Source organism: Bos javanicus, chromosome 6 (genome assembly GCF_032452875.1).
Source record: "Bos javanicus breed banteng chromosome 6, ARS-OSU_banteng_1.0, whole genome shotgun sequence".
NCBI lineage: Eukaryota > Metazoa > Chordata > Mammalia > Artiodactyla > Bovidae > Bos > Bos javanicus.
Window position 1 is genome coordinate 67,964,654 of NC_083873.1, and position 26,932 is coordinate 67,991,585.

The 26,932-nt window shown below is 41.8% G+C and overlaps 1 protein-coding gene across 6 annotated transcripts in view; it reads left to right on the forward strand.

Annotated features, from left to right (window-relative positions):
• CWH43 (cell wall biogenesis 43 C-terminal homolog) overlaps nt 1-24,472 on the forward strand; it is a 71,131-nt gene extending 46,659 nt beyond the window's left edge. For 3 of the 6 annotated variants that reach the window (XM_061420127.1, XM_061420130.1, XM_061420131.1), the window contains 2 exons: nt 2,544-2,699; nt 6,105-24,472. In XM_061420127.1, coding sequence (XP_061276111.1) covers nt 2,544-2,699; nt 6,105-6,183 — 235 coding nt within the window. In that variant the 3' untranslated portion in view covers nt 6,184-24,472. The remainder of the gene's footprint in view (nt 1-2,543; nt 2,700-6,104) is intronic. The other 3 variants (XR_009736997.1, XM_061420129.1, XM_061420132.1) reach the window with 3 other exon arrangements.
• Nucleotides 24,473-26,932: the final 2,460 nt, after the last annotated feature.

Consider the following 26,932-nt stretch of genomic DNA (forward strand, 5'->3'; position numbering starts at 1 on the left):
TCCTGACCCAGGGATTGAACCCACATCTCTTGCATTGGCAGGTGCATTCTTTACCACCAAGCTACCAGGGAAGCCGATACTCTTCCTATAAGGACACTAATCCTACTGGATCAGGGACCTACACCACCTAATTTAACTTAATTACTTCCTTAGAGGTCCAAATGTGGCTGCACAGGGGAGAGGGTGGGTTTAGGGCTTCAACACATGAATTTGGGGGGAGGAGACACAAACATTTAGTCTGTAACAGATGGGAAGGTAATTTTGAAAATGTCAAAATTGATGCAGTTAGGGACTACTGTTATTCAGTTTCTGTCCAGGAAACCAATTCTATAAACTTTACCTGGATCATCTAATTCAATGCCCTGCTCTCAGTAGGCACTTAATAAATACTTACTGGACAACAATGAAAGACTCTGTGCTTTGGTAGAAGATTTAGATTGTCAGGTTCCTTATCTTCAATGGCTTTTTGAAGGCAGAATCTATGAAATGGGTTAAACTTTGATCTTAGAGATTTGGGAAATAAATGACCTAGATTTACTAGAGAGAGTGACGTTGAATTACAGGGAACTACACAGAATTGGGACCTGAGCTTTTAGACAAATGCATTAACCTGTCAGACAGCTCAGAGCCACATCTGATGCTGAGGCTGTGCTTCTCTCATCTGCTGTGGTGGGCAGGCTTGCTTCTCCACTTGTTCCAGCTCTGGGTTTCTGTCTCTATTCTGGATGGAGCTACAGGTTTTAAGTTTTCCTCCCTCTGCCACTGTGGCCCAAGCCCCTGCTGGTCTTTCATCTAAATTACCTCTGTGCCCTTCTAACTGGTCTCTCTTCTTTGACTGTTACCCTGATGTCTGCTCTCTACACCATAGCCACTGCATCTCTGCACAATGCCTCATCTCCGTCTCAGAGAAACTCTGAAGTCTGTTAGGAAGGCTTTGCATCATCTGCTACCCCATGCAAACTCAGGTTCCCCTTACGCACTCCATTCCAGTCACTGTGGAGCTGGTTCTCAGAAAAGCCAAGTACATTTGACCTCAGCACCTTTGCATTTGCTGTTCCTGTTCCCAAGAACACCCTTCCTCCAATACCTGGGCGGCTTGCTCCCTCACTTCATTCAGCTTTTTGCTCAAATGTCACTTTGTCAGAGAGGTATGCTCTGACCATTCATTATAGAATAACAGCATTTGCCACCTAGCGTTTTCTGTACTCTGTCCTCTGCTTGTTATCCCACAGTATTTGGGTACTTATCACCATACATATATACATATATTTGTCCTCCTCAATTAGAATGGAAACTCTATGAGGGCAAGAAATTTGTTTTAGTCACTGGTTGTTTCCAATACCTAGAACAATGCCTCCATGTAGTAGGGGCTTGAAATACATTTGTTCTTTGAATAATGAACAAATGAATGTATTTGTTCTTTGAATAAAAGTCAGACTGAAGCTGACTTTTAAAGAGGCAAACTATAAATAAAATTAATTCTTGGCTGTTCATGGTTCCCCCATTTTTCCATCTGAGCTTCTGATAACTCTTTGGATAACATCTACAAAGTGCTTTGAAATTCCTGGAGAACTGAAAGCTTGAAGCAAAAGCAGGATGTACATTTTTTCCCAGACATTAAAAATGTGCAGTTTTTCAGACGTTGTTGTTCAATTGCTAAGTCATGTCTGACTGTTTGTGACCCCAAGGCCTGCAAGCACTCCAGGCTTCCCTGTCCTTCACCATCTCCCAGAGCTTGCTCACACTCATATGCACTAAGTCAGTGATGCCATCCAACCATCTCATCTTCTGTAGCCCCCTTCTACTCATACCCTCAAATTTTCCCAGCATTGGGGTCTTTTCCAATGAGTTGGCTCTTTACATCAGGTGGCCCAAGTATTGTAGCTTCAGCTTTAGCATCAGTCCTTCCAATGAATATTCAGAGTTGATTTCCTTTAGGATTGACTGGTTTGATCTCCTTACTGTTTAAGAGACTCTCAAAGAGTCTTCTCCAGCACCACAGTTCGAAAGCATCAATTCTTTGGCAGTCCAGTTCTTTGGACCACCATAAGGAAGGCTGAGCGCCGAAGAATTGATGCTTTCAGCCATTAAAAGTCTTTTCTTTAGATGTTTAATTGTGAATGAAAATGTGCATGTGATCTTTGTAGTTTTTTTTTAAGGTAAAAAAGAATTTAGGACTATGCTCCTAAATTCTGGAGGATTTTGCTCCTAAATTCTCCAGGAATTCTGGAGAATTCCTGCTACTGACACAAAACAATTATGTGAGAGGCAATTTGTATATATAGAATATTCGTTAGTTACTATAAAAAAGTAGAGTAAGGTTGCCAATTATGTTATTAAATCTATGAGCATGTTCTTTATTCATTTACATCATAAAAGAAATATTTTGGTAAACATTTAGAGTAATAAATCCAGTTCATTCTAGTGATATACAGAGTTAGAAATGGGAAACTGACTTATTAGTGAAGGTATTATCTGCCAGATCTCATCAGATTTCAGTATGATGATAAAATCTTTACAAACCATTTCTGTTTCTGCCACAGATTGGGTTACGCAAGAATCTCCCACGCTGAACTGAGTGACTCTGAAATTCAGGTAGCTAAATTTAGGATTCCTGATGACCCAATTAATTATAGAGACAACCAGAAAGTGGTCACAGACCATAGGGAAGTTCCAGAGAAAATTCACTTCAATCCCAGGTGAGTGAGTTCCTTTATGTGAACTAGAGCTATGAGCTCATGCATCCCCTCTAGGGACCTAAATAGTACCTCACAGTGAGCTACCGATTAGATTCTAGAGGTTTATTCACATAAGGAGCTCCTGGTAAACTTTATAACATCTCACTTGGGCTGAAGTTATGGTCCCTGCTCTCTGAGACAGAGAAGCGTGCTGAAGTCCCAGCCTCAGGCACAAATGACCACATGGTACCATACTATCACCACTGTCAGCTAATGTGAAAGTGTTGCTGCGTCCCAGACCCTCTTTTAGGTGTGTCGTGTGTTATCTCCATAATCCTCATTGGACCGGTATTCTTGTTATGCCCGTTTTGGAGGTAAGGAAGCTCAGGCTAAGGAACGTAATAGAACTGCACCAGGGTTACGTGGCTAGTCAGTGACAGAGCCAACAAACGGGAAGGAGGCCTGTTGGCATCACTGGGTGCTGCTGTGATTCTCAGTGGTGGCTGCACTGACACTCACCTGGAGAGCTTTTAATAACTCCCTCTGCCTGGTCCCACCCCAGACCAATTCATTAGAACTTCTTGATGATACCTGGGCTTTGGGTTTAAAAAAAACACCTTTGCAGGTTATTCTAATGTGCAATTAAGATTGCGACTATGGAGAATGGATCATTCATTTCCATTACAGATATTCCACCCTGTGAAACATATTGGGTGCCGTTTAGTTTTAAATAGAGGTTATCTGAGAAACTTGTTTGCAGAAAAACATGTGGTTTGGAGTAAGTACTTTGTGCTTCTCCCATGACTGGGTAATGAGAGGCAATATCTGTCTTAAAGCAGGCTCAGAATGAATCATATATTCAATACATTGTTAGTATTATTTGACATTTCTACTACTTTTACCAGTTAATAGCTATAGAAACATCTCAGACCTCATTTTGTATGGGGAAAAATGACATTTAGGTATTCTCTTTTTTTCCCTGGTCTCTCCTTACAACAAGACACAACTGTACGATAGTGTAGGCAGGGAATTTAAGGAGAGCTCTAGCCCAGTCTGGATTTGCTTCCGTCGCTGTATTTGACCTTGCCCTTTGTAACTGCAATGTGCTTGTGAAGAGCATGGGCCCTGAGTGAAGCGGCCCAGTTGCGAGCCTCAGTCATTTCAGTAAACAGCTGGGCAACTGTGGACAAGTTGCTTAACCTCTCAGAACTTCAAATCTCATTTGCAAAATGGGAAAAACAGTAGTGCCTGACTCTTGAGGTTTTTTGAGCTTTGAATGACACACAAAGTTCCTAAAATAGTGCCTGGTAAATGCTTCAGAGCCAGTAGCTGCAATGGCGGCAACAATATTTGTAGCAGTAACAGTAGGAGTGAAATAGAAATCTTCCCTCTTTTTGTTGACTGGGTGAAAGCTGCTCAGTCCTATCCGTATCTTTGTGACCCCATGGACTATACAGTCCATGGAATTCTCCAGGCCAGAATAGTGAAGTGGGTAGCCTTTCTCTTCTCCAGGGGATCTTCCCAACCCAGGGATTGAACCCAGGTTTCCTGGATCGCAGGTGGATTCTTTACCAGCTGAGCCACCAGGGAAGCCCAAGAATACTGGAGTGGGTAGCCTATCCCTTCTCCAGCAGATCTTCCTGATCCAGGAATCAAACCCAGGTCTACTGCATTGCAGACGGATTCTTTACCAACTGAGCTATCAGGGAAGCCCTTTGTTGACTGAGATGACTTCTTAAATGGAAGCTCAAAGATCTGGGAAGAAAACAAAATTTTCCTGTTTCCTTATTCTCATATTAGGAGTGCTGAGAAGTCCAAATAAAGTGTTTTTGGCTAATCACAACTGCAGATTGGTCCAAGCCGACTGTGAAAGGGTTTGATCTGCTTTCTCACTCAGTTTAATTATGAAAATAACAGAAGCATAAGTAGAAGGCCTGCTTTAAGATTTCTTGTTATAAAAATGTGTACATATGAAAATTTATAAAATAGAAATAGCCAAAGAATACCAAGTTTAAAAAAATCCCATTCCTTAATTCAGCAAATAGCCATTGAGCATCATGATGCCAGTACCATGTTAGCATCAAGATGTGCTGGAAACTGGGGACAGAGTGGTGAATAAGACCACATATTTGTCCTGTGGAGCTTATGTTCTAGGGGGAAATCAGCAATTCAAAGATTATCACTGGTAATATTTTTGGATACATCTTTGCTTTTTTATATGCATATGTATCTATATATATCACACAAATATATATGTATATGTATCTATATTGGCTTCCTGGTGGCTCAGACTGTGAAGAATCTGCCTGCAATGAAGGAGAAGTGGGTTTGATCTCCGGAATAAGGAAGATCCCCTGGAGAAGGGAATGGCTACCCAGTCCAGTATTCTTGCTTGGAGAGTTCCATGGGCAGAGAAGCCTGGAAGGCTATAGTCCATGGGGTCACAGAGTTGGAAATGACTAACGTTTTGACTTTTTGTGTATCTATATATCACCCAACTTTGTAAATTTATGAAACATACATGTGTGTATATGTTCATTCTATTTGTTAATCTAATTTTTTTCATCCAAATAGTATATGATGAACTTCCTTCTATAAAAAAGTACTCTTCTGAAAATATTTTTAATGATTGCATAATATTCCACTATATGGCTATACCAAACTTAGTTAACCAATTGGGTTTTTGTACCTTTAGTCTTTCATTATTACAGAAAGTCTTCAAGGGACTCTCTACATCTTTGGGTATATCCTTGATTACTTCCTTTCTACTTGGTCTAGTTGTGGAATAGCAAAAAGGTTATGCAAAATTTTAATATCTCATTTTTGTTTTGTGATGTCAAAGTATACAGATCTCCTATCTCCTACATTATTGAGGTTATTTGGATATTGCAATCACTGATGAAGAAAAGGGAGTCATGGCTTCCTTTCCAGTGCCTTTTGTATTTCATCATACCAACCAGAGCTATATAATTACCTAAATATTCATTGGTAAAGTAAATCATTAATTTGTAGAACCTGAGCACTGTAGACTTCAAAGTTGCAAATGTATCAAAATAGATTTTATAGATCCATACATGTAACATGAATAACTTCCTTTCAACTGTAAAATGGATATTATTCCAACTGAGCATTGGGAGAAAATCCAGACTTATTTTTCATAAATATTATCAGCCAATAATTCTTAAACAGTTGTGTTTGTGGACTGATACGTAATCATGGAATGAGGACTTTGAAGGTTAAACTTAATATGCCTTTTCCAGAGGCATGAATCCTTTTTTCCCCCTATTCATTTGCTGTTTTATAAATTAATCACATCTCTGCAGGTTTTATGATAGATAAGTAAGCCACAATAGATTATGGTTGAAATTTTACATAAGAACCTAACTTTTGGATAGTGTTTACTTATGGATTACTGTTTTTTTTTAGATTTGGATCCTACAAAGAGGGGCACAACTTTGAGAACAATCATCATTTCCATATGAGCACTCCCAAATACTTTCTATAAACCATTTAAAACAAGAATTCACTGACTGAATAGGCCCAAGGAAAATAAAACTATTATAAGAAGAAGAGATGAACTCAAGTGGGAAGATACACACAAAAAACACCCTCAATTTTGGAAAAATACAGTATCTACCCAGTGGGAAATTCTGTCAGTATAATGTATGTGCTAAGTCGCTTCAGTTGTGACCAACTCTTTGCAACCCCATGGACCGTAGCCTGCCAGCCTCCTCTGGCCAGGCAAGAATACTGGAGTGGGTTGCCATGCCCTCCTCCGGGGGATCTTCCCAACCCAGGGACTGAACCTGAATATCTTATGTGTCCTGCAATGGCAGGCGGGTTCTTTACCACTAGCACCACCTGGAAGCCTGTCGATATAATATATGTTGCTAAATACAAGCATTTTTCCAAATTGTTTTTCTTAATTTTTTAAATAAAAAAATAGAATGTGGGGTAATCTAAGAAAGTTTTACTGTGAGAGAGAGAATAACAAAAATGTCTTAAGTTTTTAATCCTTAAAAATAGGAAATGGATTTTTTTTTTTTTAATGAGCTGGAAGGATTACTTACAAAAATCAAGCAGCCTTAAATCCCTCTTGGGATTTAAAGCAGGGGGAAAATCTTTAAAGATTAAGTCTAATTGTTAGAAGAATACTGTGTACATACAGCTGCTGAGTCAGCAGCTGCAGCATGCCTATCGCCATCCTGCCCTGAGCTGTGATAGAATCGTGTCTCTACTCTGTATTTACATCCCTTCCTGGCTGTACAGGACACACTCCCTTGATGTCTCTAGTCAGGGCACACTCCATTAATGTCTCCAGTCAGGCCACCAGCTGTCAGGGAACACATCTCTGCACACAGAGGGGTCCCACAGAGAATTTTCTTTCCACCGCCAAGCAGGTGGGTGATGGGGAGAATTCAGCCCAACAGCATCATCTCCCCAGGGTACAGTGATCTGAGTGTTGCCTAGGAAGGCACACATACATCTTAGAATTGGAGAGGGCCCTGCGTGTTTGATATTTGGGAGCAGAGATAAAGATTATAAGAGAATTTCCAAAAGTTCGATGTCACAACCTAAGGAGGTTCCTTGGATCTATCTAATTGAACAGTGTTGAGCACATGGCCATATGTGAAACATGATGTCGCTATGATGGTTTTAAAAATATGTCCACAAGTGATTTGGTACTTTCTTCAAAAGGTAGGACCTAATTGGCCTCTTTTTGAGGGTGGGGTAAACTTAGTGACTCACTTCTTTTCTTTAAAAATTTTTTTTTAAATTGGAGGATAACTACTTTACAATGTTGTATTGGTTTCTGCCATACATCAGCAGAATCAGCCATAGGTATAGACATGTCCACTCCCTCTTTAACCTGCCTCCCATCCACCCGCTCCCACCCCTTTAGGTTGTCACAGAGCACCAGGCTGAGCTCCCCGCACTATACAGCAACTTTCCATTAGCTATCTTTTTTACGCATGGTAATGTATTTCACTGCTGCTCTCTCAGTTCATCCCACCCTCTCCTACCACTGCTATGTCCATAAGTCTATTCTCTATGTCTAAGACTCTATTCCTGCCCTGCAAATAGGTTTATCAGTACCATTTTTCTAGATTACATACATATGTGTTAATATATGATACTTGTTTTATCTCTGACTTACTTCACTCTGTATAACAGGCTGTGACTCACTTCTGATGAAGCCAGGTGCCACGTTATGAGCAGCCCTGTAGAAAGGTGGGGAGGGATCAAGGTTTCTTGCCAACAGCCATGGGAATGAGTCACCTTCCACCTCCAGCCCCAGCTAAACCTTCAAGTTGTATTTCAACCCCTGTTCACATCTTGACTGTAACTCACGAAAAACCCAAGTCTAACCACCTGGCTTAGCTGCTCCTAAATCTCTGACAGATAATAACTGTTGTTTTAAAGCCATCTGTGCTTAGGTCTTCTTCAACTTATGATAGGGTTATGTCCCCCAAAAACCCATGTAAATCAAAACTGCATTTAATAATCTAACCTACCAAACATCATAGCTCAGTCTATCTTAAAGGTACTCGGAGTTTTAGCCTACAGTTAGCCTAGAGTTGTGCAAAATCACCTAACAATGGTTAGATTCCAGACTGAGTCTGAATGCCTGAAAACCAGGAGTGCTGAGGGCTTGAAAAGGTCAGTGTTCCAGCTCAAGTAATCAGGAAGGAAGAAAAAAGGGTGAATTCCTCCTGCCTCCACCTTTTGTTCTATTTTAGGCCCTCAATTGATAGGATGATGCTCACCTACACTGGAGAGGGCAATTTAGTGTGCCCATGGATTCAAATACTAATCTAATTCAGAAAATGCTCAAAGACATACCCAGAAATTATATTTACTTTGGGTACCCTGTGGCCAGTTGACATGCAAAATTAACTATCCCACTGACATGACTTGGGTTGTTTTTTTTTCTATTGTGGCTTCCTGAGGCTTGTCCCAATTCTACTAAGAAAGACTTTTTACTTTAACAAGATCCATAGGTGATATGTGTTCACATTAAAGATCGAAAGTCCCTGATTTTGGTGGCCCCGCAAAATCTCAAACTCTGAACTGAGATGAAGGTGATTCTTGATGGCTCATGCCCCTTGACACCTGGCAAAACAAGTAAATAAAGTAAAATACGATGAATAATCCTCTTATGAGGAAGATAACAGATCTCACAAGATTTCTATAAATAATTTTTTCATATACAATGTCTAGTACACAGTCAAAGATGACAGAGCACGTAGAAGATAAGACACCATAATCCATGATCGGCAGAAATAACAGACAAAAGGAAACAGACTTACTGATGTGGATTCCAGCTTGTGGATGAAGCACAAGCTGCAATCAAGATTGCCAGGAGAAATATCAATAACCTCAGATATGCACATGACACCCTTATGGTGGGAAGCGAAGAGGAACTAAAGAGCCTCTTGACGAAAGTGAAAGAGAAGAGTGAAAAAGCTGGCTTGAAGCTCAACATTCAAAAAACTAAGATCATGGCATCTGGTCCCTCATGGCAAGTAGATGGGGAAACAATGGAAACAGTAAGAAACTTTATTTTCTTGGGCTCCAAAATCACTGCAGATGGTGACTGCAGCCATGAAATTAAAAGACGCTTGCTCCTTGGAAGAAAAGCTATGACCAACCTAGACAGCATATTAAAAAGCAGAGATATTACTTTGCCGACAAAGGCTCATATAGTCAAAGCTATGGTTTTTCCAATAGTCATGTATGGATGTGAGAGTTGTACCATAAAGAAAGCTGAGCATCGAAGAACTGATGCTTTTGAACTGCGATGTTGGAGAAGACTCTTGAGAGTCCCTTGGACTGCAAGGAGATCAAACAGTCAATCCTAAAGGAAATCAGTCCCGAATATTCACTGGAAGGACTGATGCTGAAGCTGAAGCTTGAATACTTTGGCCACCTGATGTGAAGAGCTGACACATTGGAAAAGACCCTGATGCTGGGAAAGATTGAAGGCAGGAGGAGAAGAGGACAACAGAGGATGAGAAGGTTAGATGGCATCTCTGACTCAATGGACATGAGCTTGTGCAAACTCCAGGAGTTGGTAATGGACAGGAAAGCCTGGCATGCTGCAGTCCTTGGGGTTGCAAAGAGTCAGACATGACTGTGACTGAACTGAACTGAGGTATAGGATTTATCAGATATAGACCATAAAGCAACGATGCTTCCTGTGTTCAAGGGCTTAAAAGCTAAGCTTGAACATTCCAGCAGGAAAATTATACTTTTGTAAAACTATACGGAGTGACACAGCCCATTTGAAAAAGAAAAGTTCTAGGACTCAAAAATACTATAAAACCACTCTACAAAAATACACTGAAATGAAGAATTCAGTGAACTGCTTTAACATCAGAACAGACAAATATCTGAAGAGCTGGGAGATAGGTCTGAAAGCATTCAGGTTCACCAGCGGAAGGCTCCCAGGGAATAAGGATAAGGGGAAAATTCCAGCGCAACTGCTTAATATTTGCAAAGACACTATCTTTGTTCTCCATTTAAATAGACACATATTTAATAATCTCTTTATACCTTCACACCATAGTGTGCTTTGTGCAAGTATACATCTTTAACTAGTTGTAACAAAAAGTTCATGGAACCCTGATAGTATGTAATCCCCCTTAACCTGATAATGATCATTCCAATGCAAGTCCAGGAATTCAGAGCACCTCTAACTAGCTCAGCCTTACAGATGCTTGCTGTTGCTGAATCCTGGGGTACAGTAAAGGCCCTAATGTTTTGAGTGGGGTGAGGATGTGGCTAACCACAGTTTCTCTGATGACTGAGCCCTTCTGAGAAGACTCATCTTGGAGTAGGAGGCTGATGCTGGTTGTAAACTGGGGTAGGGACAGAGGGGGAAGGTTGCTATCCTGAGACTCAGGAGACTGCTTTGGCAACTTTGATAATGTAAATGCACTTGGAATGATTGGTAAATGGGTATAATATGTCAATCCAGCAAAATACAATATGTTTTTAGTTCTCCTTACTTTAAGGGTTTCTGGGGAAATCTATAGACCTGGCTCCTCTTCACATCCAGCTTACTGGGTAGAGAAGGTATACAGATTCTTTATGTTTGCACTGTTTCCTAGCAGAGTACAACACAATATAAAGTTTTCTGGGTTTTTTTTTCCTAGTTTGTTTTTTCGCAATAACAGAAAATCTCTAAGGGTAACTCTGTAAACATTTTCTAACATTTCTGGCAATTTTCCACCTACATTTTTTTTTTTTTCTTTTAAAGACTGAGCTTGCAAGCAAGACAACAAATTTTTTTTCCCCCCCAGATTCCTTTTAAATTTAAGATGAGAATATATTTGTTTCTTGAATAAGCCCTTAAGGGAACAGGTACAATGGATTGAGTGTTTTTGTCTTCCCCAAATTCATATGTTGAAATCATAACCTCCAATGTCATGGTATTAGAAGGTGAAGTCTTAAGAGGTCATAAGGTCATGAAGGTGGAGCCTGCATGAAAGGAATTAGTGCCCTCCTAAGAGACAAAGGAGTATTCTCTCTCTCTTGCCTCCACCATGTGAGGATACAAGGAGAAGAAAGCCACCTGCAAAACCAGAAAGAGGCTGTCACCATACACTGGATCTGCTGGCACCTTGATTTGGTACTTCCCACTATGTGAGAAACATTTGTTTTTTAAGTCACTCAGTCCATTGTACTTTGTTATAGCATCATTAACTGACCAAGGGAACAGGTCTGATAATACAGTGACTGTACAGTCTATAGATTGAAGAGGATAGAGTCCCATGCGGGGAACAGAAACACCCAAATCTCTCCCCCTACTTTACAGTGGACATATACTCTTAACAGCCAATGTCTCCTCCACTCTGGAGACCAGGCTCTCCCTTTTTTCCCTGCTTTCTCTCCAACCGATTTTCTCATTTCTCATTTTGTTTTTGAATTCTACTACACTTTTTAAATGATCAAATGGATTATGAGGATAATGGAAGAGAATAGAAATGAGAAAAATGCTGACCTGCTGTATTGTAGAGTGGTAAAGATAAATACCACTCTATTGTAGAGTGGTAAAGATTAAAGATAAAATGAGATAAAATTTCTTATTTTATACAGCTGGGTCAGTAGTTATTTCAATCTCAGTGTATTTGGGAAGCATCCGATTATTTTAGCCATAGCTTCTTATGAGCTAATAATGTAGTCTCTCTCTCCCTTTCTCGCTCTCTTAGTTAGAACACTTTAGTCAGTACCAAGGAACTCTGAGTTAATGCCTTGAGCTACCTCATTATGTGAGTAGCTAATAGGAGCAGTAACACAGTCAAGTTATTTCAGAGTAAAGACATTAAAGAAGACTCTAGAAGGGGAACCACCTAGTCAAACATTGATTGATAACACAAATAATCAGACAACCTTAATAGACTATAACTTTTCTCTGCACTCAATGCATAGGCATAAGAGGCAATTCCTAAGAACATATGCCCCTTTCAGAATCCTGAAATTGATAATCACAGGGCTGGAAGGGAACCTAGAGATCATGTAAATTAGTTCTCTTTTCAGATGACAAAATGAATTCAGAAGCTAGGTGCCTACACAAGGACATAACTAAGTAACAGAAAAGCTGAAACAAGAACACAGTTTTCTTGACTCCCTGGTTCAGCACTGTGTGTTCCATACAATATCGCCTCCCATAAAATTTGGGATTGAGAGGGGAAATATTTCCAGGGTATATCATGAGTATCTGATGGACAGTCCATGCTTCTACACCATAAAAACTGATGCACCAAATTGAGTTATGTCTGTCTGTCTGCCACACATCTGTAATCACAGATGGTGACCCAATCCTGGACTCACCACCCTACAGGGACATTCCTGACCTTCCACCTGCATCTCTGTTTCTCCTTCCTTTCCCCCTCCCCCCAGGCACCAGAACAGGGCCTGTATCACTGGTGGAGGAGGTTCCTTTCCCAACCATTTTTTGGACCTCATTTCTTCCTTTCACTCTATTCATCCTGCTCTCAGCAACACCATGGAAACTCTGCTTGACACACCGCCCCCCCCACACCCTACCCCACCATCTTGTTGAGACACTCTGAGCAAAGGTAGTCCGAACCCATTTGCTGGCTAACTTCATCACCAGCTTTGCCTGGCTGGCTGGTTGTCTGTTAGAATTCTTCCTTTCCTCTCTTACTATCCTTTACTAATCTACTCCTCCAAGGTCATTCCCTTAAGAAGGCAGGACCTTGTCTTTGTTGGAGGCTGGAGGATAGAGATTCAAGATCTCTCCTGTGGCCAAGAACATTTAGCTCCCTCTGCTCACAGCTGGGCTCCTTCTTTGAGGCAAGTGTCCACCTCTGCCCAGCTTCAGATACAGTGACTTTTTTGAAGAATTAGGCCAACACTTTACAAATATTTTGATGTATGCAGCCCTATAAGTAAAAAAAAAAATGAGCATACACTCTCAATATATTTACTTATAACTTCCATACATGTTACTACTATTAACCCATATGTTAAATATAAATAAAACTTAATTGATCTCCAATATTTGGGGGAAAAAGAAATATAAATTGTCACAAATACTCTTTGCAGATCCTCCTTCCTCCCACCACTCCCCAGAACTGGTGAAATGGACAGTGGATACTCTGGGAGCCACACCTGGGATGAGTCTGTGTTCAGTAATAGTAATAATGATCACTGCCACATTTTGAGCCCTGACTATGTACCAGACATGACAAGTCTTTACATAAAATGTCCCATTGAATTTTTTTTTTTTTCCACACCATTCAGCATGTGGGATCTTTAGTTCCCTGACTAGGGATCAAACCCAAGCCCCCTGCAGTGGAAGGGCAGAGTCTAAGCCACTGGACTGCCATGGAAGTCCCCCACTTAAATTTTGCAGGAGCTCCATGTGGTAGGCACACTCAATTCTCAGGTTGATGTTGAAGAACTGAGGCTTAGAGGTGCTGAGCTCTGCCCAACGTTGACACTAGCAAGAAGCAGGGCAGAATCAAAGCCAGGTCTCTCTGACTTGAAGCACACCTTAGGCACTGTGCTGTGCTGCTTCAGGGATGACAGCAAGCTTTTGAGGTCTCTGCTCTGTGCTGAGCACAGGGAGCCTGGACACAGCCTCTGCCCTCGTGAAACTGCCATCCTACTTGGGGTCTGACATCCTGGGGGCTCCCTAGATCTTACTGAAAAGGGTTTGATCAGGCTGAGTGTATGTTATGAGGCTTAAAAAAAAGTTCACAGCATAGAATTGGTTGTAGAAATTTTAAAAAACTTTAAGATGTACAATTATGCAGTATTATAGCACATTTGGAACTCTGTTGCCTCTAAGTCTTGGAATCTTATCATTTATAGCTTTATTTCAATGGGAAAATGTACTCTATTGAAACACTCAACTTATAAGCTTTTTAATAAATTAACTTTTCATGATTTTTTTAAGAGTTTAGACTTTCCAAACAACATACTAAGACAAAGTTATTATAGCATTTAAGAAAGATCAACAAGAAGCATTGATGAAATTTTCAGATAATTAGAATACCATCTTTGAATACTCCGGTTAATTGAGATCATTGCTTCAAAATACTCTAAGGTACATATAGTCATAGGAAAAGAAATCACTCCCCCAAATTCCTTAATGAAATAAATAAAAGCCTGATGACATATTCTTTTCCCAGCTGGAAATAACATTAATATCCCTTACTCACAAAGCCCTGCTTCTGCTTCTAAGTTGCTTCAGTCGTGTCCGACTCTGTGCAACCCCATAGACGGCAGCCCACCAAGCTCCCTCGTCCCTGGGATTCTCCAGACAAGAACAATGGAGTGGGTTGCCATTTCCTTCTCCAATGCATGAAAGTGAAAAGTGAAAGTGAAGTCGCTCAGTGTGTCCGACTCTTAGCGACCCCATGGACTGCAGCCCAACAGGCTCCTCCATCCATAGGATTTTCCAGGCAAGAGTACTGGAATGGGGTGCCATTGCTTTCTCCGCACAAAGCCCTGGCTCCCATCAAAATAAAGAACTAGAAGCTGAATGTGTTTCTCTTCATTTCTACCACAGATGCCTGACGGCAGTTGACTTTGCATCCCTCAACAGGAATGGCAAATGTCACAAAATTAATCATTGTAAACACCTTGTTCAGAGACTGTGTTCTTTTATCTAATATTGACAAAACATGTTGCTTTGTAGTCTGCAAATCCTTTTGCACCTGCAATTTCTTTTTGATTATAGCAGTCACCTTTTTTAGCTGATGTCCTGATAATATATTATTGTATAATAAACTATGTCTCATGATTTTGTGGTATTGACCTAAGACAAATAGACTGCCAGATATTTCTCTGGCAAAGGTTTATTTATCCAGGTTTATTCTGGATCAGCAGACAATTGCAATTTGGGGTCTGTGACCACGACAAGCCACATGGAAGTCCCCACATGGCAAGGGAAGGAGACCACTTGTATAGAGGGGAAAAGGGAGTTGGGAGTGCTATAGTAAACATTCCAAGGCTGAGCCTTGCCAGGAAAGAAGAGGAGTCTTTCTTCTTCCTGTGGGTCTCTGCTATTACCACAGGGCATGAAAGCATCCCCTTCTGGTCTCCTCACTTTAATTGTATAAGTGCCTTAGTTGCTCAGTTCTGTCTGACTCTTTGCCACCCATGGACTCATGGACTGTAGCCTGCAAAGCTTCTCTGTCCATGGGATCTCCCAGGCAAGAATACTGGAGTGGCTTGCCATTCCCTTGTCTAGGGGATCTTCCCATTCCAGGGATCGAACTCATGTCTCCTGCATTGCAGGCAGATTTTTTATGATCTGAGCCAGCAGGGCAGCCCCACTTTAATTGAGGTTTATTACATTTTTATGGTGGGTTAGAAACTTAGCCAGAACTTAGCTGGACAATCCTTTTGTCCCCTGTGGCACTGTCTGAGTCACTTGCTGGCATATGGATGGTGGCTGGGCTGGACCAGAGGTTCCTGGCTGGCTTTACCCATGTGACTGTATCTTGATGAGGAAGGCTGGAGAGGAGGACTCATCTGAGTCTCTTAGCTGTCCTCTCTATGTTGAGTAGGTGGACTTTATATATGGTGGCTCAGAGCTCCTAAGCGAATATTCCAGGGGATAGAAAATGGAAGCTTCCAGAAGACTAAGATGCAGGCTTGGATAGAACAGTCACTTCTGCCATATCCTATTCACCAAAGTAGTTGCTAAATTCAAGGATAGGGGACCAGGACCCCATTTTCAATAGGAAAGATATGGAAAAGTTATGTGAGCATCTTTAATCTGCCACAGCTAGATTTCAGGAGTTTTCTTTGCATTTTCTAGATGAGGAAACTAATCCTCAAGCTAACTGAGTTGATTTGACCAGAAGGGCATGTCTAGGAGATGGGGAAGGTGCAACACTGCTCACAACTGCTGATTCCAAGGCCAGTATACCTGTACTGCTGGAGACCTTGCTGGGCTCAAATACATATTTTCTGATGAACATAATATGCAACCCTTCTTCTTCCTCTTTTTGGCTTCTGAGCCTTTCAAGTATATTGGGGGAATTCAGGACTTTTGAGGACCCAGGCTTGTTACCTTAAGTGCCTGCATTTCTGATGGTACATGCGCTCTCTTTTCCCATGGGACCTATTTTCTTCCTACAGCAGGAATGAGATGAAGGCTGAGGGAAAAGGGGGAGTACTTTCTGTAAGAACTGCGGGTCAGGATAATTGTTGTGGTGTCAGATGCTGCTATGAGCCTAGGCTGCCAGTCCCATTATGTTGAGTTCTGAGCAAGCAAGGGGCTCCACCCATGAAAGAAGTGCCATTTAGTTGAGATGAATGGGGGTGAGAAACAGAAACTAGTCAGGAAATAAACAGTTGTTGGGTGAGGGAATAAGGAGGAGTCATTTCACTGACCAATAAAAATCAGTCCTTGGGAACCTGGCTTTAAATTGAGACACTAGTTAACAAAAGTCCGAGCACACTTCAGGGTACTTCTCCTGTACAGTACAAATGATGTTTTTGAAAAGCACCGCCCAGTACATGACATTGGCTCTATTGCTCAGATTTGGTCATGGGAAATTCTGGGGTTTTCTCTGGTCGAAGGCACTTTGTCTTCACTAATAAGCTGTGCTTTCACTTTTCTTTATTTCAAAATGTCAAAAGATGTTTCTTTGCCTTTTCCAGTGAAGCAATGGCTATACCAACCCTCTTTTTTCTTACTGCAGCAGAGCCTATTGCTATATTATCCAGTATTACTTTATATTATTAATTATGTAACATATTATCTAATTTATAGTATAGTTATATTGCTATAATAGACTATTGCTATGGCTTCTATGACGTCTATAGCTTATTGCTGTAGTCGCCTTTAGATTTAAATTTATGCACCAAGTCTTTGCAAATACCTCATCACTCCTCTTCCAAAGTACTGAAAATTGTTTTCTTTACTGAATACAAACCTGTCCTATTTTTTACAAAGCAGCAAAATCACTCATGAAATCTACAAAAGCACTTTGGAAATGTACATCAGATGTAAGCAGGGGAAAATTCCCTTCTAAGTGCTTCTGAATGTAACCATGCTGAACAGCATATTGCATACCAGTAGCTCAGGACTTCAAAGTAACAGCAAAAGTAAAGTTCAATCAAAGCATCCTTCACTTGGAACATTTTTGCTTTGTGGATATCAAGTACCACATGTACTTGCAGTGGCTAGAATTTCCATAAAAGGAACAAGAGGAGTGCTAGATTGCATCACCTAAAAGCAATGGTGGCTGTTATCACAAAGGGAAACAAATTAAAGCAGAGGAAAGATGATAGGAGTAGTTAGCTGCAAATGAAAGGCAGAGCGCTTGAGTGCTACCCGGGAGTATTAGTGAGACCCTGAGCTGTGCCCATCTGATGCGTCCCTTTATCATCTCCTTTACCCACAGTGTCTCAGGCTTGGGAAATTTCTGTGATTTATGAAAGTGCCACCAAGCTTCCTTCTCTGCCAGGGAAAGCTACTGTGGCTCAGTTTAGTGTAGTGGTTTCCAAAATGAGTTCTTTCACTCCTGGAGTGCAGGGAAAATATTAGAATTACTATTAAAAAAATATTTATGTGTTTGAGTGTGTGGGGTCTTAGCTGAAGCATGCAGGATCTTATTTGCCTCATGCAGAATCTCTCGCTGAGGTGCACGGACTCCAGTTGTGGCATGCGGGCTGTCCTTGTGGTGCTCAGCCTTAGTTGCTCTTAGTTGCATGTGGGATCTTAGTTCTCTGACCAGGGATCAAAACCGAGTCCCTTGCATTTCAACAGATTCTAAATCATTGGACCACCAGGGAAGTCCCTAGAATTTCTATTTTATTCCACTGTATTTTAGTGTTTTAGAATCTCGATTTGGGGGTTATGTTTATAGCAATGCTATTGAAAACGAGGTTCATCACAAGCAGCATTGCTGTCCCCTGGGTTGTTGCTGTTCGGTTGCTCAGTTATGTCTGACTCTTTGCAACCCCATGGACACCATGGCTTCCCTATCCTTTACTATCTTCCGGAGTTTGCTCAAACTCATGTCCATTGAGTCAGTGATGCCATCCAACCATCTCACCCTCTGTTGCACCCTTCTCCTCCTGCCCTCAATCTTTCCCAGCATCAGGGTCTTTTCCAGGCCCCTGAGAACTTGCTAGAAATTCAGATCCTTGGGTCTCATCTCAAACCTACTGAATCTCTGCCCCTCTGGAGATGGGATCCCATGAGCTGTGATTGAACAAGTTCTCTAGGTGATTCTGATACCCATGAGAGTTCGAAAAGCAAACTGGTTTCTAATGTGGATATTTATTTAAAAAATACACAGAGATGGGAGAGGCACTCAGACATATTTACGGATGGGATGCTCAAACAAAAATGTTGGAAGGCGACGCTGTGATGGAAACCTGCTGACTCAAGAGCCATATATCCTCTTCCCCACCCTTTTTTCTCCCTATATTGCTAATTAAACGTGGGTTGGGAAAGGTAGTAAAAATTTAGCCTCTTTCACTTTCTGGATGAACTTAAACAAGTTACTTAGTCACTCTGGAAAATGAAAATAAAGTGAGATGCTTTATCTCACAGGACTGTTAAGGAGAGTTAAATAAGCTTGTGTGTATCAGAAGCATGTAACGAACCTTGAGCTCAAAACAGACCCTCGGTTCCTCTTTTCCTATATAGCTGCAGATGCCACAGCATCAGTAGTGTAAGTTCTTCTGTTTGCTAAGATAGATCTATTAGCCCCCAAATACATCAGTATATGTACAAAAGCTAAAAAAAGAAAAAATCTACAGTCTACAGACTATAACCTTGTATATTACATTTTGTGATCCCATGCCAATACAGACAGGTGGGGATGGTAGCAAGTGAGTGTACTGAACATGTTTACCCTTTTCAAGTTCAGTTCAGTTCAGTTCAATCACTCAGTCATGTCTGACTCTTTGTGACCCTGTGAATTGCAGCACGCCAGGCCTCCTTGTCCATCACCAACTCCCAGAGTTCACTCAAACTCATGTCCATCGAGTCAGTGATACCATCCAGCCATCTCATCCTCTGTTGTCCCCTCTCCTCCTGCCCCCAATCCCTCCCAGCATCACAGTCTTTTCCAATGAGTCAACTCTTCACATGAGGTGGCTAAAGTACTGGAGTTTCAGCTTTAGCATCAGTCCTTCCAATGAACACCCAGGACTGATCTCCTTTAGGATGGACTGGTTGAATCTCCTTGCAGTCCAAGGGACTCTCAAGAGTCTTCTCCAACACCACAGTTCAAAAGCATCAATTCTTCAGCGCTCAGCTTTCTTCACAGTCCAACTCTCACATCCATACATGACTACTGGAAAAACCATAGCCTTGACTAAACGGACCTTTGTTGGCAAAGTAATGTCTCTGCTTTTGAATATGCTATCTAGATTGGTCATAACTTCCCTTCCAAGGAGTAAGCATCTTTTAATTTCATGCTGCAGTCGCCATCTGCAGATTTCAAGAGGTGAATGTAATTTTCCCCTGAAACTCCAAGCTGCAAAGAACAGCAGTGTCAGTGATGCTGTAGACCGTAGCAGTTCAACATCATGCTGTTGTGAGGAACAGCTAGTAAAATCCATTACTGATCATCCTCTGGAGCAGATATCCCCAACCATTTTGGCACTAGGGACCAGTTTTGTGGAAGACAAGTTTTTCCACAGACCATGCTGGAGATGGTTTTGGAATGATTTAAGTGCATTTCATTTATTGTGCCCTTTATTATTGTCACATCAGCTCTACCTCAGATCATCAAGCATTAGATCCTGGAGGTTAGGGACTCCTGCTCTAGAAGCAAGTAGCCTCTGACTCAAGTTGTGCGTGTTTCAGCCTGGCAGCTAGATGCAGCCAAGTTAATTCATGAGAGATGATAAAAAGTATTAGCCAAAGTTTTTCTCAGAGAGACCCAGGAAATGCACTGAAACTTTTGTGCTCCTATGAATCACCTGGAGAACTCGTGCAGTTGGCACATTTCTGGGCCTCACTCCCCTTGACTTTTATTCTATCAGTATGTGGTGAGCCTAAGAATGTGTATTGTTAACAAGCTTCCTATGTGATTCTATTTCAAGTGGTCCATGCACAAGAGAATTTATATGCCCTGAATCGCAGATGTTTTAGAACTGATTAGCACTTCAGAGCTCATTTGGTGTAAGATTTCTTAACCTTTTCCCCTTCATGAGAGCCAAGACGATTGTCATTAAGATAAATGCATGACACTTTCTCATTAATATATTCACATCTGACAAAACCACAAAGGTTTGGAACAACTAAAACATGCCATAACTATTAGCAGCAGTGATTCACAGCAGACCGAGGCATCGATAAGATTGTGTCTTACTCAATTCCCTACTGAGGAATTTAACACTACCTCTCAAGAAAACTTATCAAAATATGAGGGAGAGAGTAAGTGTTAACAAAGAAGTGACCCTGCATCTACTCCTGTTTTAGAAATACTAATAATTCATTCGTAATCTTGAGTACTTCATTAGAAACAGATTTCCTGGTGATATAAATCACAATTGAGACACACTGCCGTGGCAGAGCCTGCTAGTTGTCTTCTGATATTTCTTCTCCTCCATCCTCTGTAAGAACCTCCAAATTTTAGCTGGACACATGGACAGTGAGGAAAGAATGGCTGTATCTCCCAACTTCTCTTGCAGTGAGGACCGACCATGAGTCTGAGTTCTTGACAACAGGATCTAAGAGGAGAGAGTGTGTGAGACTTCCAGGCAGTGTCCTTAAAGGGAAGGCCTCTTCTCCTTTCTGCGGCCAGGAATGGGAGGTGAGAGCTAAAGAGCCACTTTGGACTATGATGGGGAAAGTATGTGTGGAGGGTGGCAGAGGAAAAAAGTGAGGAGAAGGAGCTGGAGATCTGCAGTGCTAAGAAATCCAGGCACTAGCCTTGAGAGTGACCTTAGAGCATGATGTTGAGGGAGAGTCCAGGTGTAGGTGAAAATGACTGTGGCTGCAGTGAGGTGTTGAGGTGGATTCAGGAAGGAATGCAGTGAGGTCTCCACTTCCTGTCTTTAGTCTGCTCAGGCTGCCATAGCAAAATGTCTGGCTTAAGCAGCAGACACTTATTTCTCACCCTTCTGGAGGCTGGGATATCCAAGATCAGGATGCTAGTAGATTTGGTTCTTGGTGAGGGCCCTCTGCTGGGCTTGCAGACGGCTGACTTCTCACTGTATCCTCATATGGCTATAAGGACACTAATCCCATCATAGGTCAATCTTGGGATACACAGTTCTGAATGAGCAGGTGTTAAAATAATTTGAGTTTAGATACTTTATGTTGCACATTACAGTCTGGCGGTTAATCTATTCTGTGAATCACAATACAGGGTTTTTGTTTGTTTGTGGGGTTTTGTTTTGGTTTTTTGCAGATTATGGTTTCCATTTCTCATTACAGTATCTCACATAGTGCCCTGCTACTACTAAGTCACTTCAGTCGTGTCTGACTCTGTGCGACCCCATAGACGGCAGCCCACCAGGCTCCCCCGTCCCTGGGATTCTCCAGGCAAGAACACTGGAGTGGGTTGCCATTTCCTTTTCCAATGCATGAAAGTGAAAAGTGAAAGTGAAGTCGCTCAGTCATGTCAGACTCTTAGCAACCCCATGGACTGCAGCCCACCAGGCTCCTCCATCCATGGGATTTTCCAGGCAAGAGTACTGGAGTGGGGTGCCATCGCCTTCTCCGCACATAGTGCCCTAATGGGCACTCAATATGTTTGGTTGAATGAATTAGTAAATTAATTATTAAAAGTAAATCAAGACTAAACTAATAGTCCAAGTACACGCATCCTTAGTCACTCAGTTGTGTCCAGCTCTTTTTGACTCTGTGGACTGTAGCCCCCTCCCCGGCCAGGTCCCTCTGTCCATGGGGATTATCCCAGCAAGAATACTGGAGTAGGCTGCCATTTCCTCCTCTAGGGGATATTTGCAATCCAGGGATCAAACCCTCATCTCCTGTGGTTCCTGTATTGGCAGCCGACTTCTTTACCCACTAAGCCACCTGAGAAGCTCAATGGCCCCCGTATCTACACACAAAAGCATATGGCAGTGGTACTTAAAATAAAATGCACATTCCTGAGGTCACCCCCTAGATATTGTGATTAAGTAGGTCTGGATTTGGGGCCAGGTGATTCTGATGCTAGTGGTCCACAATTTTCACTGGTGGGCTGGTGATAAAGTGGGCTTAGGATGTTAACAAGGGGAAGAAAACACAACCTTACAGGTATCTTTAAGACTTGGTTAAACAGGACTGATAATTAAACTAAGGACTTCCCAGATGGCTCAGTGGTAAAAAAATCTGCCTGCCAAGCAGGAGACCTGGGTTCGATCCCTGGGTCATATTCAGTATGATTGAGCATGCACATATACACACACAATTGAACTAAAGAAATCAAGAGTTATGTTCCCTTCAAAATAAGCTGGCTGATAGAAAAGGAAGCACAATGATACACAAAATACAACACACCTACTAAAAAATCCATGCATCTTTATGTACACAGTGATGAGCACTCAGCTGAGAATTAAAGGAAAGAGAAATAGAAGTGATATTGTCATGGTAGAGCACTTCAGATTACAGCGTCTTCTAGGTTCTTATTAGTAATAATAAAATGCCTAAATTTGAATGCTTCATTATGTTTTCTATTGAGGTGAAATTATCATAAGATCAAATTAAACATTTTAGAGTGAACAATTCAGTGGCATTTAGTTCATTCACAATGTTGTACAACTATCACCTCTATCTAGTTCTAAAACAGTTTTATCACTCAACAGTAAAGTCCTGTATCCATTAAGCAGTTACTCCCCAACCCTTGTTTGTTTTAGGTATATATCTAGGAGTAGAATTGCTGGGTCATATGACAATTCTTGGGGCTTCCCTGGTAAAGTATCTGCCTGCAATGCAGGAGACCTGGGTTTGATCACTGGGTTGGGAAGATCCCCTGGAGAAGGGAATGCCTACCTACTCCAGTGTTCTTGCCTGGAGAATCCCCATGGACAGAAGAGCCTGGTGGGCTATAGTCCATGGAGTCACAAGGAATCGGACACAACTGAACAACTAACTTTATTTTTTTTTTATGATAATTCTATGTTTAGATTTTTGAGGAACTTCCAGACTATTTCCTGCAATGGCTGAACCATTTTATATCCCCACCAGAAAAAGATGAGAGCTCCAGTTTCTCCACATCCTCTTCCACACTTTTTACTTTTTCTTTTTCTAATTGTAGCTATTCTAGTGGATACAAGGTGGTATCTCATTGTGGCTTTGATTTGCATTTCCCTAATTTCTAAAGGAGATCAGTCCTGGGTGTTCATTGGAAGGACTGATGCTGAAGCTGAAACTCCAATACTTTGGCCACCTCATGTGAAGAGTTGACTCATTGGAAAAGACTCTGATGCTGGGAGGGATTAGGGGCAGAAGGAGAAAGGGACGACAGAGGATGAGATGGCTGGATGGCATCACCGACTCGATGGACATGAGTTTGAGTGAAGTCCGGGAGTTGGTGATGGACAGGGAGGCCTGGCGTGCTGCAATTCATGGGGTCGCAAAGAGTCAGACACAACTGAGCGACTGAACTGAACTGAATGACTAATGGTGTGGAGCATCTTTTCATTTGCTTGTTGGTCATTTGTGTATCTTATTTGGAAAAATGTCTATTTAAATTCTTTGCCCATTTTAATATTTGGGTGACTGTGTTTTTGGATTTTAAGCATTTAAAAAAATATATTCTGTATACCAATTCTTGTTAGATATGTGAATCAAAAATATCTCCCCAATCTGTAGGCCATATATTTTTTTTAATTAATTAATTAAAAGTTTATACTAACATAAATTTCACTCCCTTGTGTTCTGATGTGCTTTCATGAGTGGAAAACAGGGTCACCTGCATATATACAAATCTATGGTATAATATTGCCTTACTCCTGATGTTAATAAGTTTGTGGGAACAAATTGCTGGTGGGAACATATTTTTCAGGTGTATCATGGCAAAAAAAAAAAAAAAGACTGAAAATTGCTTTTCTAGACCAAAGGTCCAGATTCAAGAATAGGATGATGTATCCTGATTCCTGTGTACCAAAAACTGGTTCTGAGGTATGAAACAACAGCGGAACGGAGACCAACTAACATGACATGTAGGAAGTCTCTTCAGCCATGATAAGCTCGCTGTTCCTCAACCCTTGAGTCTTGAGACAGTGAAGAAAAGCAATCTAATTCTCTGATTCCTATTCCCCATGTTGGCTCATTCAGCAGTCTCCGTAGAACAGAGTGCATTCAAGCATTAGAGTTTGGCTTATTAAAAGCAGACATGAATCTCAAAAAGCCTCAAATACCAGATTAAAAAAAAAAAAAAACCAAAACAACAAAACTGATAGCAGCAGTGGTGGGATGAGCTATACCATGAAGCTGAGATGGTTCAGGCCCTGGAGCTGGAAGGGAAGGAAGAATGACTGCCCTTCATTTGAGAATAAAACAAAGACCAACGGGAAAGCAGACTGTTCCTGGCTCATAAAACCACAGAGGAACTCAAGTTTCCTGACACTTCTAGACAGGGCTCTAGCAGATATTAAGGAAAGTGAAAGGAAAGTGAAGTCGCTCAGTCATGTCCAACTCTTTGCGACCCCATGGACTGCAGCCTCCCAGGCTCCTCCGTCCATGGGATTTTCCAGGCAAGAGTACTGAAGTGGGTTGCCATTTTCTTCTCCAGGGCTAGCAGATATTAAGCACAGAGTAAAAACTATCTTTAACATTCAACTATAGACTTTCAGGGGCCTCCCTGGTGACTCAGTGGTAAAGAATCCACCTGCCAATGCAGGAGATGTAAGACATGTGGGTTCGATCCCTGGGCTGGGAAGATCCTCTGGAGGAGGGCATGGTGACCCACTCCAGTATTTTTGTCTGGGAAATCCCACGGACAGAGGAGCCTGGTGGGCTTCAGTCCACAGGGCTGCAAAGATTTGGACATGACTGAAGCAACTTAGCATGCACACATGTATAGACTCTCATATCTGGAATGTATTTCATCTTAAAGGTGGCCCACTGACATGAAGCATGCAGAGACAGAGTAAAAATCACTGATTCTTCCTTATGAAATGAATCCCACTGGCTCCCCACAGCCAAACTCTAATAGACAAATCAGAGCTCTCTATCAATATAAGTATAAACTGGAGGCTCTATGCTCAGAGGCAGTAGAAACCATGGATGAACTTGGTGGGTGATGACAAAGGTACAGAAAAGCCACTGTGTCCTCTAATTCTTCACCACATCTTCCAGTCCTAGTGGAAACAAAGATCACCAGCAGATTAAACAACCATCGATGGATGAAATATTTATTGAGTTTCTAAATAACGGGCTGGAGACAGTGCTAGAACATCAAAGACAGAGCTCCTATTCTGAAGGTGAGGTGGCCACACAGAGTAGAGGTTTCCCAGATGGGTGGATGGGGCATGGCAGAGTGAGGAGGCCTGCTGGACTTGGGAGGAAGGAGAGATGGTCCAGCTTGGCTCTGAGTCAGAACTCTCCTGATTGCAAGTGACAGAAACCTAACTTGAATTGCAAAGAGGGAATGTATGGTCAGGACAGCAATCCCTTGGAAGGGTAGGGGATCTCTCAGGCTTCAGAAGCAACTGGAGTCAGGGACTAGATAGTCGTCAAGACAAGGTCAGTGCACAGGCTTGTGTCTGAAAAAATTCTTCCCCCCAACTTAGTTTATCTACTGCTCACTGGAAACCCAGGTTCAATCCCTGGGTCAGGAAGATCCACTAGAGAAGCGAATGGCAACCCCCTCTAGTATTCTTGCCTGGAGAATTCCACGGACATGGCTGGCAGGCTACAGCCCATGGGGTTCCAAAGAGTTGACATGACTGAATGACTTTTCATTTTCACCTTCGCCTTCATTATTCATGTGTCCAGTCACTTCCTCAGGAAAGCCTCCACTCCCTCTGCTCAGCAGCCTGACTGAATCACACCCAGAAAGCCGGCTGGATTTATTCAAGTCTTTGGGGGTCAATTAGAAAAAGGTGACCCTTTTGAGGGGACAATGCCAGTGTGTGAAGAATAGGATCTCCTGCCTCTTGGCACATACAGCTTCACACTAGGCCCCATGGCTTGGTTAGGAGACTCCAGGTGGGGTTTCAGCCCCCTTTCCTCCTTGGCAGTGCAACTTCATGCCGTGTACAAGCTAGCCCATCTGCTGTGGACCCCGCAGTCCTCATCTAGTTTGGCTGGCACCTGGAGACCCCAGTCTTTCTGTTGAGCCTCTCCTCAGAGACTGCGGCCATCCTCAGTGAGGGATGATGCCATTGGCCAGTCAAGGGAGAGACTGAATTGGCATTGTCTGAGAGGGAGTTGGAAAACCAAAGAAGTAAAGTGATGTGGTGCTCACATACACAAAATACAAAACCCAAACCAAAACCCTGTATTCTACTGTGTTCTCAGAAGACTGTTCCTTTTCTCCTTACCTACTTGTCAAAATAGCAGTTTTACTTTGCTTGCATGATTATTTAAGGAATGTCTCCCTTGCAAACTTGTAAGCTCCACAAGGACAGCAGTTGGGTCTGCTTTTGCCCAACATGTGATTCCAAGGGCCCAGCAGTGTCTGGCACATGGAAAGTCCTTAATAAATAATGTTTGTTTCATGAATAAATAGATGAGCAAACAAATGAGTGTGTGTTTCTTTATTTCTCTGGGACTGGCTTTTTTTTAATGAGCAGGGGGCTATGCTTGCTGGCAGCTTATAAGTCCACAGACAAAGAAGGCTGCT